Source organism: Tauraco erythrolophus, chromosome 26 (genome assembly GCF_009769465.1).
Source record: "Tauraco erythrolophus isolate bTauEry1 chromosome 26, bTauEry1.pri, whole genome shotgun sequence".
NCBI lineage: Eukaryota > Metazoa > Chordata > Aves > Musophagiformes > Musophagidae > Tauraco > Tauraco erythrolophus.
Window position 1 is genome coordinate 4,265,180 of NC_141490.1, and position 12,505 is coordinate 4,277,684.

The 12,505-nt window shown below is 47.4% G+C and overlaps 1 protein-coding gene across 9 annotated transcripts in view; it reads left to right on the forward strand.

Moving 5' to 3' along the window:
- GRAMD1B (GRAM domain containing 1B) overlaps window positions 1–10,868 on the forward strand; it is an 89,315-nt gene extending 78,447 nt beyond the window's left edge. For 5 of the 9 annotated variants that reach the window (XM_086626808.1, XM_086626811.1, XM_086626812.1 and 2 more), the window contains 10 exons: window positions 311–500; window positions 862–1,005; window positions 1,673–1,791; window positions 3,113–3,255; window positions 3,929–4,032; window positions 4,434–4,637; window positions 4,864–4,954; window positions 6,807–6,914; window positions 9,981–10,098; window positions 10,779–10,868. In XM_086626808.1, the coding sequence (XP_086482934.1) occupies window positions 311–500; window positions 862–1,005; window positions 1,673–1,791; window positions 3,113–3,255; window positions 3,929–4,032; window positions 4,434–4,637; window positions 4,864–4,954; window positions 6,807–6,914; window positions 9,981–10,098; window positions 10,779–10,868 (1,311 nt within the window). Of the gene's footprint in view, window positions 1–310; window positions 501–861; window positions 1,006–1,672; window positions 1,792–3,112; window positions 3,256–3,928; window positions 4,033–4,433; window positions 4,638–4,863; window positions 4,955–6,465; window positions 6,478–6,806; window positions 6,920–7,102; window positions 7,128–8,349; window positions 8,368–9,941; window positions 10,099–10,778 lie in introns of all 9 variants that reach the window. The other 4 variants (XM_009991875.2, XM_086626814.1, XM_086626813.1 and 1 more) reach the window with 3 other exon arrangements.
- Window positions 10,869–12,505: the final 1,637 nt, after the last annotated feature.

Below are 12,505 nucleotides of genomic sequence, written 5' to 3' on the forward strand. Positions count from 1 at the left end.
AGCTGTGTAGGGCTTGTTTGGGGGCAAAACCAGTATTGTTTGTGTGCTGGTCTGAACAAACAAAACGCCTCGTGTATGTCTCAAGCTTGAACTGTGTGTGGTTCTTTGAGAGGAGGTGATCTAATATGCCCATGTGTTTTACAAACACCATACGGTAACCTTCCTCCTCTCTGTATTATTTAATTTCCAGACACATCAAGGCCAAATGTTCAAAGGTTTGAAAATTGGCCCACAGATGTAAAGTTTTCAGAAATAACCTCCGATTTCCATGTGCTGATCTTGCCCTCATTTTGCTCTCTCCTTGCTGCAGTTTGATGGAGTGCTACCGGAAGAGGAGGAGGCAGTGGCGGAAAGTCCTGTGGAAAAAGACCTTGGCATTACAAATATCATGGGAGAAAAGATAGAAATCATTGGCCCCGTGAACTCCCCTTCCCTGGACTTCAATGACAACGAGGACATTCCCACTGAGCTCAGTGACTCGTCAGAGACCCATGATGAAGGTATGCAGGGAAGGGCTGTCTCATCCTTCTCCTACCCTTTCCAGTGGGGGACTGGAGCGGGAAATATTGAATTTCTGGACCTTAAGAGTTCAGAAGATGCAAAAATTTCTATCCTGGGCCGTGGAAGGTGAATGTGTGGGGTATTTGGAAGGATGACCCTAAAATAACCGATGTAGTTAATTACCCTTTCGACGTTCCAACTATGTAGTCGTGGGATCAGTGGAGGAAAAGGGTTAGAAGTACCTCCTTTGGGTTTCTTCTTCACAAAATAAAATACTAAGGTCCTGGTGCTGTGAAAGCACAGCCTCTGATGTTGGCACGGAGGATCACGGCTGGGGCTTGTGGGCTTATTTCCCCACAGGGGAAGTCCAAGCCTTTTACGAGGACCTGAACGGCCGTCAGTATGTGAACGAAGTGTTCAACTTCAGTGTGGACAAACTGTACGACTTGCTTTTCACGGACTCCCAGTTCCAGAGGGACTTCATGGAACAGCGCCGGTTCTCTGGTAAGCTGCTGGTGGTAAAACCCAGTCACTGACGGAGGCTGCGTTCCCTGCAAGGTACAGAGGAAGGTCTTGGCACATGCCTTGGAGGTGTAGCTTGGCCTCATGATAGAGGGACTGAGTAATATTGTGAGCAGATCTTGGGACAGCTGTAGTCTGTACCAACAGTAATCAAAAGCAGGTAGAACCAGCCCTGTTTGGCTATCTAGTTTTATTTTCTAAGGGCTGGATCTAGGTTTATGGAAGAAGCAGACTCTCTTACTTTTTAACATCAGCTAAGGCCTGATGCTGTGATCAAGGGTTAACAGTGTGAGGAAAAAGCTCTTCTAGCTCCACACCAGACACTGGCACAGACTGTGCAGTTGATGATGCCAAGAGTGTCCCTTGGCACACTGTAGTCCTCCTTTCCCTGTAACTGTAGTTTTGTTGAAGGACACATGTCCCTAGCCTCTCCCCTTTTACCTGCACTTGAAAAAGGGGAAAGTAGTCACATTTAGTACAGGAGACCTTTCTTTCACACTCATTTGAGCTCTACTGCTTTGGCAGCCAAGCTTTCCAAGGGGAAGGAGATACCGTCCTGAGCTTGGTTATTTGGCTATGCCTTTCCCTAGGGAACTGACCCGAGATCCCTCTCCAATTACTTGAATGGAATGTTGTTTTGTCCTCTCAGATATTATCTTTCATCCCTGGAAGAAGGAAGAAAATGGCAATCAGACCAGGGTGATCTTGTATACCATTACCCTCACCAACCCTCTCGCCCCCAAAACTGCCACTGTCACTGAGACGCAGGTATGTGAAAGGGCAGCAGGGCTGTCACGCTTTGCAGAGAAACAGACTCTTGATCTTCTTTCTCGTCTTGGGCATGCTGCTTTGCATGTTTTTGTTCTTCCTATCCGTTTTCCTTTACACGTTTTTCTTGTATCAACTTGCAACCCAGTATCACTGCAAATGTGAGTAGCTAATCTTACACTTGCACTGGATTGCGTTGCAAGAAAAGCACCACAAATTTTTCAGCAAAAGCAGATGAGTTTGTAAACAAGTCAGCACGTTCTAACTGTGTCTGTCACCCATGCTGGTGTTTTTGAGCTGTGGTCAGTCCATCAGGTGTTATTCCTGAGCAGGAAGGAACAAGAAGGTCAGATACCGTCATTCCTTCTCACAGCTCTATGATAGAGATGTCCAGGCTTTTTTATTACTGGTGAGGACAATTAGATGGCCCGTTTAAAGAGGTAAAAAAGGGGAGCATCTGCAATGCACTGGGAAGAGCCAGGCTAGCTGTATCTAAGTAGGGGCTGCAGCTATAGAGGGAGGAAGAGCCTCCTTCCGTGTCCAGAGATATGTTCAGGTGGCCAAAGGTAAATACTGAGAGTTAGCTTGAGGGAATACTAAGAGGGAGCCAAGAAAAGGTGGGATGTCTGAGCACTACATTTCAGGGAGAGGAGATCCCAGCAGCAAGGTGTACCTTGTAAGGATGGGATGAAGCGTGCTGTTCAGAGCAGAGACTGTGCACACGGAAGATAAGAAAAGGGGCGAGCAAAGTGATGGGTAAAGGGAACAGTACAGTTTCAGGCAAGCAAGGACGCGGCCTATTTTGTTCTGAGTTTGGGGTCAACCACTAGAAGCAGATCAGAAGAGCTTAAAAAAGAGTAATTGACATGTTTTTACAGCATTGAGAACTGGAGAGTAATTTACGCTGGAAAGGACCTCTGCTCAAAGCAGGGCCACCTCTCATTTTAGATCATGTTGCTCCCTGACATGCCAGATATCAATTTAGTGAAAAGAAGTGACACTTGCAAAGGTCCCAAAGAACTGGTCCTCACATGGCATTGTACGTAACTACATCTGTGATACAAAATGCTGGAGGCTGAGCTGCTGGATCTGAATGCCCCTCTTGAAATATGCCCTTGGGAAACATCTGCGTGAAACACTTGAGTATGCTTTCCCTCAAAGGTGATCTGTTGACAGAAAAATTGCTGATGGGGCTCGGGCATGGGCGTGGTCTCTTATCTGTGGTAGAGTTGGTTTTGTGAAGTGCTAGTGAAGGTGCCGGTCTATCGGAGCCATGTTCTAAGCAGACTAATGGTTGCCTTGCATGCTGTCTTTTATGCAGACAATGTACAAGGCCAGCCAAGAAAGCGAGTGCTACGTCATAGATGCAGAGGTGCTAACTCACGACATCCCCTACAACGATTACTTCTACACTATTAACCGCTACACGTTGACTCGTGTTGCCAGAAACAAAAGCCGACTCAGGTACACTTCTTGTGGGATGAAGCTTTACTGATGTCACCTTTGGGAGGGAGGTCTGCTGTTCGGTGTGTTCAAAGGGGTTGGGGAGAACTTAGCCTTATTTCTTTGTCCTGTTGCCAGAACACTTTTTATCACCAAGAGTTGCTGTAGGGGCAGCTGCCTACTGTGGTGACATTGAGCAAACAATAGACTTGATGCAGAGGAGTTACAGCTGAGCCAGGGAGAGGATTTATTGACTTTTCTTGCCCCCTTCTTGGAAGCAGTGGTTTGCAGGGCCAGTTGTCACACACTATCAACTACATGTGATAAGAAACAGGACATACTTCCAGGGGCTGTGCCTCTGAGATGCGCTTGGGGGACAAGCAGAGGAATTTGGTGTCAGGCAGAGTTATAGGCCTTTGTGTTCAACTTCTTTAAGTAATCTAAATGTCTGCCTGCCACATGACTGAAGGTCTTGGGAATCCTCTTGGGGGAGGCTCTCTTGAGGGCTTCCTGCCACTGCCTTTGGAAGGACTTTTCATGCAGTGCTTCTCCTCGAGAAACACAAAGGGCTGAGACCATTCCAGAAATGACAGTGCGCAGGATTGTTTCTCATGTTTACACTGACAAAGGATTGTGAATTGACATTGCCTTCAGGAAATAAAATTGGGAGAATGACTTTCCTTTCTTCACATAGGGTTTCCACAGAGTTACGTTACAGGAAACAGCCTTGGGGGCTGGTGAAGTCCTTCATTGAGAAGAATTTTTGGAGTGGCCTAGAAGATTATTTCCGTCATTTGGGTAAGAGTGGCAATGACTGGAGCTGCAGTAACGACCCACAAACGGCCATTTATGCATGCCTCCCTGCAAGCGGGCAGCATGACAGTGTGTGATACCTGCTGCCAGCCGACTGGGCTGGAGCGGCTTTTGAAAGGAGCCAGCCAAAGTTATACCACTGCATTGGTAGCACTTGCTGGAATTAATTAGATCAGCAAATCCTGCTCTCTGGCAGGAGTGCAGGCAGTCTGGGGTCAGAGTTTGGCAAAAGGTGTGTAAGGGATGTGTAGTGTGTCCTCGGGCATGGGCTCTTGGACCCTGCCAACTTGCTTGGTCCAGCAGCTGTGCCGTTAGAGGGCTCACTTCTATATCTCTGCACGGCCAGCGCCACTTCTATTAAATGTTTTCCCTTGCTGTCTCTGCAGAGAGTGAACTGACCAAAACCGAGAGCACGTACCTGGCTGAGGTCCACAGACAATCCCCCAAAGACAAAGTGAGCAAGCAATCGACCGTGCGCCGGAGGAAACGGGCCCATGCCCATCTGCGGGTGCCACACTTGGAGGAGGTGCTGAGTCCCGTCACCACCCCCACGGACGAGGAGGTTGCACATCGAATCAAGCATGTGGCAGGTAAGGAACTGCAGACCCCTCACACCTGGGGATGGAGTGCTGGGCGCCTCTGGAGAACAACTGGAGCTTCGCTCATGGAGGGTTAATAGGAAGAGGGGCCAGGGCTTTCCAGGGCAAGGAGGATGTTTTATGATTGTTTTTGTGAGATGGAGGCGTGGATAGAAGGAAAAGGGTTGGCCTCCCTGTTGGACAGCATTTCCTAGCCTAAATGCATCTGTCTCCTCAGGTTCCACTCAGACACGGCACATCCCTGAGGAGGGCCCCAGCGGCTTCCACCTGCAGAGTGTCTCCAAGCTGCTCCTTGTCATCAGTTTTGTGTAAGTGTTTTCTTTTTTTCTTTCCTTCACAGTCAGCCTTTAACAACTCTGGTCCTTTTGTATTTCTGGTGTTCTGTGCTCCCCTGTGCCAGTTTTTCTTCTCCCATATTCCCCTCTGGTCCCAAACTTCACACAGCACAGAGGAGAGAGAAGCAACGACAGGCAGAAAAGAATGAATTAAAATTTCCCCCAAATGCCCCATGACCTGTTCTGTCTGGCTTGATCCCAGCTTTTGCCAGTACTTAGCTGGCCACTGATGTTCCTCTGTAGGTTCTAGATGTTACTTTATCAAAGTCTCTCCTTTCCCCTCAGTTTTGACCTCGTTTTAACCAAACACAGGCTTCACAGACCTGCATGTTTCTGGGAGTCCTCAATGCAGCTCAGCTATACTGTCTGGGACACAGGCAATGTCGATAGTGGCAAGCAGGGCAAGGGGCAGCTGTGCCAGGAGAGAGGAGTCTATACTTAAAAGAGAAAAAATTCAACAAGTAGAGTCTTTTATATTTCAGGGACTCAGTTTAGAGATTTTCAATGATATCTAGAAACTGTTTGTTTGTTTGTTTGTTTTATTTATTTTAAAAGAAGTAATTTACTGTAATCTGCCTCCCTATTGGACAGCATTTCCAGTAGGGAGTAGTAAACTAGCTGTTATCATGAAAGACAACCTTGCAGAGCTCTCTGGGAGTTACTGTGCGATCACAACAGGGCTTGGTGTATATGAGGAGTCTTGTCTGTTACTTCTTTCCTCTGGTCTGGCAAAACCTACTCAGGGGCTGGTCCTGGGCAGCAATTTTGATGAGAGATACCATCTCAGAAAGAAGCTGGACCGTTTAGAGACGATTTCTGCAAAATAGAGTAGAAACACATGAAGCAAGAGAGATTGGCATGACTTCACTAGTCAGCAGCAAGACCTACGTTTGGTTTGGATCCCTTTTCTGCCACCACCTTTCACAGTTGCTAGTCTTGGTCTTGGCTGGATGTGTACCAATGGGCTCCAGGCCTCTGGTATCCCTGTGGCTCAGTGTTTGAGCCTAATGGCAGGTGTATTTACTGTTTCTCTGCCTCCTGGGCTGACAGTAGCTTTCATGTGTTAGTGCTGCAGCGATTGCTGGGCAGCTGCTATGAAGCAGTACAGTCTAAAGGAGCAATCCAGCTGTGGCAGGTGTTTTCATCACTTCGGGAAACAGAAGCATACTCTTAGCCCTGGAGGAACGGCAGAACTTGGGCTCATTCTTTTCTTAAGCTCCAGCCACCTTTTAGTGAGGTGGGCAGAAGGTTTGTAGGCTCAGGTTACTTTTCAAATTGAGCTCCTTTCTGCATTTCCTTTTCCCGGTGAGGATAAAGATATTGGTCCTTCTTGCCTCTCTTCCCACTGTTCCTTCCTTCCCTCCTCCCCACCATGTATCTTCTGCACTATGAGCCTTCTCTGCTCAGCCCAGTTTCTCCTGTTCTGTGTCAGCCTATTTCTAACCTGCAGCTGCTCCGTCTTTTCTCTTCCCTGCTCCCATTAGGATCTGTTTCAGGTACTGTCTCTCTCTTTTTTTACCTCTTTACTCTCTCATTTCCCTCCCTTTCTCTGCATTCAGCACATCCACTCATCCAACCTGTTCTGTCTGATCCGTCATCCCTGCCTTTCTGTCTGTCCATCTTCCTTGCTCACAATTTTCTCTGATGAGGTGAAATTTTGGGTTCTGAGCACCCAGCCCTTACTCAGATTAAATTCCCACTCACATACAGTGTGGACCTGGGCCCCAGACACCTTCCTAAAGCCTTGGGAGTTTTCCCAGGTGTGACTGGCAGGCAATGGGCTATGAAGTGCTCCTAGTAAACTGACTGTTTTCTTTATTTCCAGTCTGGTGCTGCTGGTCATTCTCAATATGATGCTGTTCTACAAACTCTGGATGTTGGAATATACTACGCAGACGCTCACAGCATGGCAGGGCTTGCGGCTACAGGAAAGGTACTGTCACAGCTGCTTTGTCTTTGCTTCTTCTTGCCTGTTTCCTATGGATGTTGGAGGCTTTCCCACAACTTCAAACCCTGGGCTCTCTTGTAGATTGCTTCCTTTTTGTGTAAAAACAGATGAAGCAGGTGGTTAGCTGAATCTGTGGGGCCATCAGCATTTCCAGATTGGAAACTGCTGAACAGTTGCAGCAGAAGACAGCGAGTTAAGGCAACCTCTGTGTCTTCCCAGCATCCCGTGTAATGGAGGGTGCTGTACGAATGTTTTGCAATCTTGGGCCAAGGTTGTCACCTCCACTCCTTTGATGAAAAGCAAAAAAATCTTAGAAAGAGCCCTTTGTACTCGGAGGAGAATTTGGGCCTGTGACACACAATCAGCTGTTAGATAAGTGTTTTGAAAGGTGTGGGTCCAGATATCAGCAAGTCAGTAGAGTGTGGGAGGAAGGAAGAGATCACTAGGAGGACACAGGGCACAACTTAACAACCTAAGCGTTCCCTGGCAGTACTGTATGGTAAGTAGTGGAGTGTGATTGCAGATTAACTTAGTTTCTTTAACAATTGGTACCATGGAATCTTGTCCAAGGCTTTTGGATATCCTATTTCAGTATAGTGTCCACTTGTGTGCTGAGACATGTAAGTTGTAGGCTGTGTGGCAGTGCTTCCTCGTTTCCTTTTGCAGAAAGAAGGCTGGCAGCTTCCAACCACACTGAATTTATTGTTGGGATCAATCTTAATTATATAAACTCCTCTATCTTGTCTAGGGTCAAAGGCAGACCTGCCATTTCCCAGGATGTGCTCCAGAGCACCTTTCTGTAGATGGCTTGTACAGTGGCGACCTGATGTCCCGTAGTTGTTTGTTTATAATGATAGCCAGTGATTTTGGTTTTAATTAATTCCTTCTGGCATTTTTAGGTGAAAGCTTTTTAATGTATGTAAATGCTAGGTATCGTGCCTGCATAGTCTCTCCTCTATTTTCAGAGGCTGAGGACATCCCAAATCTACTTTGCTAAGGTGTTTTTGTCCCCCTAACATCCCCTTTCTATCTGTACTTCTGTGCAGTCACAGTTATTCCCTTGCTAACTTGGGTTTGACTTTAAGTATCCATAAGCCTCATGCTACCATGATGATGACGACTTTTTTTTGCATGATTTGTTTCACGTTACAGGCTTTCACATTTCTCCTCATTTAGGGAAGGGAATTACTATTTTCCTCATCATAGCCCTGCTACTTTCCCATGGATAGAGACATTAAGTGATTTTGCCTGCTTTATCTTCCTCTGGTGCTCTTGGTATATATATTTGGACCACTACAATATAGTCTTTGAGTATAGGGCTTATGTGGTGTTTGTATGCTTCTTGTAATGTGCATGTACTGGAATTATATGGGTAGCTGTATTTCCCCCCTCCCTGCAACTGTGATTGCTGTGGAAGCAGACTGAACCCATCTGCTGGGTCTAAGGCCAGGTGCACTCAGTTGGAGGCTCCGAAGACCTCCTCTTCTGTATCTGTATCAGGGGCAGTCAGCAGTCCCCCAAACCAAGTGTACCAATCCTCGCTTAGACAAGGAAAGCAGTCTTTGTTAGTAGCAGTACAGTGTTACTTTATTAAAGACTAGGGTTATTGACCTTGGGGAGTGGGTCCATGTTTTCAAGTTGTGTTGGTTTTTATTGTCATGCTTAATTAACATTTCTTTGTTTTTATCTCCAGGTCTGGAGCCAGCTGAGCAGGGCAGCTGCAAGCACTCCAGGTGCTGATGGAGGATCACCAGGACTGGCTGCCCAGAGCTGCGACTCAGGGCCATGGGACAGCCTCGGGCAGCGGCCAGCCTGGTGAGGAGGTGGAGCCTGGCTGGCCAAGGCAAGAGGATAAATATCTGGCAAGCAGAGCGATGCGAGGAGTGGAGCAATGGCAGTTGGCAGCAGCACCCTACTCTGCTCATTTCTCCTCAGGTAAGAGGGGAACAAGTTAGACCATTACATTGCCAGGAAGAAAGGAGGAGCTTACTTAAGAAGTGAGTTCTAGCTGTAGGTGAGCTCTTGCTAACACAGGAACTTCTGTAAAGGAGGCTTGAAAACTTCTACTGTAGCCTGAGAGGAGGGATTCAGCTATGTTAGAAAGCAGCAACCAGAAGACAAAGGAGGAAAGACGTCTATGCTGTGTTAGAAGAATCATAGAGTGTTAGAAGAAAACAGTAGAGCCCAGCAGAAGACCAAGTACGAAGGACTTCTCGCTATGTTAGAAAGCAGCAAGGCTTAGCCCAGGGCATGCAAAAGTAAAGACCTGTACCTGAGGAGAAACAGGCAGAGTGGGGTGCTGCTGCTGCGCCTTCCTGCCGACGCCAACTGCTGTGCAAACTGCCATCGCTCCACTCCTCGTCACGTCACTCTGCTCGCCGGAGATTTATCCTCTTGCCTTGGCCAGCCAGGCTCCACCTCCTCACCAGGCTGCCCGAGGCTCTCCCATGGCCCTGAGCGGCAGCTCTGGGCAGCCAGTCCTGGTGATCCTCCATCAGCACCTGGAGTGCTTGCAGCTGTCCTGGTTCTGCTCCACTCAGCAGCCTCCAGCCTTATTCTGGAGGATTAATTGGGAAGGGAGTGATCCCTGCATGTACCTGCAATTAAAAAGAGCACCAGTGCTGCTCTTACTCAGAGTAAAGCCTTGTGTTCAATAAAGACTGACAGCATGTCTGGAAAATACAAAACACAGAAGCTGTATAGGGCCACCTGTCCCACGTTACGTTGCATTGTTCCCTCTTGATGGCCATGGTGCCATCTTTCAGTATACACGTCTCCCAGGCAAGGAGAGCACCCTGCCTTCTGTCCTCGCATTCCTCTCTGGCAAATGCCTGCTTGGTTCCACTCACACTACACCACCTTCTGCAAAAAGCACATCTTTGCTATTAATTACTTACCAGGGGTTATGGCACAATAACATTGGTATCCAATTTAGGAAAATACTAAGCACATTTAACAGCACTTTTGCTCAGGAAAACCTGATACAATCTACATGCCTCCCCTTGACTTCAGGTTCCCTACATTCACTCTCGCTCATATTCTGCCTAACAGGTTGCCCCAGTCTCAGACAGAATGGGCCCAGTTACTAGAATCTCAACAGAAGTATCATGACTCAGAGCTACAAAAATGGCGTGAGATCATCAAATCCTCGGTGATGCTTCTAGACCAGGTGAGACCACGTGGCCAGTTAGCACTGTGACTAGAGGGTCACTGTGTCCTGCCAGCCACCCTCTTGCAATCCTTTAGCCTTACCCGGTTCCATTGTAGTCCGCCAGATGCATCACCTCCGCTACCAGCTCCCTTTAGATGAGTCTTCTGACACCTCATAGGTGTCCGTCCATGCACGCCAAGGAGAGAATTCTAAAGGGCCAGAAACCTGGTATTAGCAGATCTTATATCTAGTCTCTGGCATCCCAGTTTGGAAAGCAAACTTTTTAACCTCGACCCCAGATTCACACGTAGCTTGCATGGATGAAGGGAAAGCGCTCCGTGTGGGCCCTTAGGAGCACAAAGCCAGGGCTTTGGGTATCCGCTGCCTGAAGAGCAGGTTGTGCACCAGGCTGCTTAGAACATAGTTTGTAACTTAAAGGTGTTCTTCCCTGTGGAGAGAGCTGCTCACCCCATACCTCGTTCTGCTTTTCCCTTCTCTGTTGGAGAATGGTCTCTCACGGGCTCCCGTCTTCTCAGTACCCATTAGTGTATCCCAACCTGACGTGCCGCTCCTGAAAAACAGATGATTATGGTATCGATACTTTACATGGAAGAAGGAGGCACCAATGGGGAAGGCAATCCCAAAGCGTTCTTACCTCTCGGGGTGGCATCACAGTGGAGAAATTTCTTGTCTTGCAGATGAAGGATTCACTAATAAATCTTCAGAATGGCATCGGGTCCCGGGACTTCGGGTCAGATCCAGAGGAGAAACGGAAACGTTTCCACTAACAGGCAGGAATGCAGGAGGCCAGAGGACGGTGTGCAATATGTGTAAATAGGATATATAAATATATATAAATATATATATATACAGAATATAAATATATATATTATATACAGATTTTAAGAGGAAAAAAAAAAGCCTATGTATCAAGAGGAAGGATTGACCTCCAACACTGGCTGAAATGGAGCGTCTCGATGGTAGTGTGGTGTGTGTGTGTGTGAGGGCTGTGCTCTCCCAGCACCGAGATGTGCTTAGGGGTGTGCCTAAGTGTGCTCCCCTGGGCCCATGCATCACTCTCTGTAATATTCCTAGCTGTTTGTTTGTCTGTCTGTCCGTTTTGTTTTTGTTGTTTCAAAGGGAAGCATCAGAGTGAGTGCCCCCCCACCCCTCCCTGTGCATGAAGGTCCCGATTGACTATATTTATCTGTACGTACAAAGGAGACACTGTCAACTTTCTTACCTTGCTGGCTTCAGGGCAGAGAGGTTTTGGCAATCGCCATCAATCCCTTATAAAACTATTCCACGTTTGGAGAGGAGGCCTCCGGAAGAATTGCTGTAGGTCTGTAGAGAGCAGATCTCACTGGCAATCACCTTCTATACTTCTTGGAGCAGAAATGCAATTTGCTGTCACGCTGGCCAGCCTGGTTCAGAGAGCAAAGCACAGAATGTCAGTGAGCTGAAACGCTTTCTCCAAACCCTTAGGTCGCCGCCTCCTGTAATTCATACTGCATTAATAGCCAAGGAGATAGTGGGGAGGGGAGTATCTGCCTACAAGGTGTGTGGATGGAGGAGAGCCCCCACTGCAGAAAGCACACTTCCATTCCCTTTGACAGTGTCCCCTTTACATTTTCTGTAGTTCTCTGCTTTCTATGTGCTTGGGCCCCTGCCGTTAAGCCATCCCTGTGCTGAAGTTCTACATCGGTGCTGAAAGGGCTACTACCCGTGCGACTTCCTGTGAGAGGGAGAGTACCCCAACTTAAAACCAAAACTAGTATTATTTATTTGCAACTGCTCCTGCTACTCTGCTCAGCAAATTTCCCTCCTGCCCCTGATCTCTGACACCATTCTGCTCATACTGCCTAGCCCTTACCTTGTCTTATAAACTCTGTCGGAAAACATTAGGGAGAAAAAGAACAACTTCCTTTCCTTCACTGGGATATTTACATGATTGCATCTATGTAGCAACAAGGCCTCCAAAATCCAGGAGAGATTAGGAAGGGTCATGGGGACCAAAACAGAAAATAAAATTAAAAAAGGACTGTCAGTGGGTGGCAGGATAGATCTGGAGGGGTGTCCATGGTGTGAAGAAGCTTACTGGGATCTCTCCTAAGCTGGGTAGTGAAGCGTTTGCTCTGTAAGCAAGTTGAGTGGTAGAGCTGCATTACAAAGACAATATGCATTTCCACTGTTCTGGGGGATAATTCTGGCTCCCATTAGCAGCCAAACAAGGAAGACGGGTAGCGACGCTGCACTGTGCGTTGTACCAAACACCACGGTGACTGGTTGGGATGCAGGGTGCTTGTTTGAATGTATAATAAATGCTTTTTCACCTTACCTAGCCAGGTAGATTTAGGTTAGGTGACATGTAAGGCACTCTCTCTCCACCTTGTTCAACACCAGGATTTTTCCACCTTTTGAACAG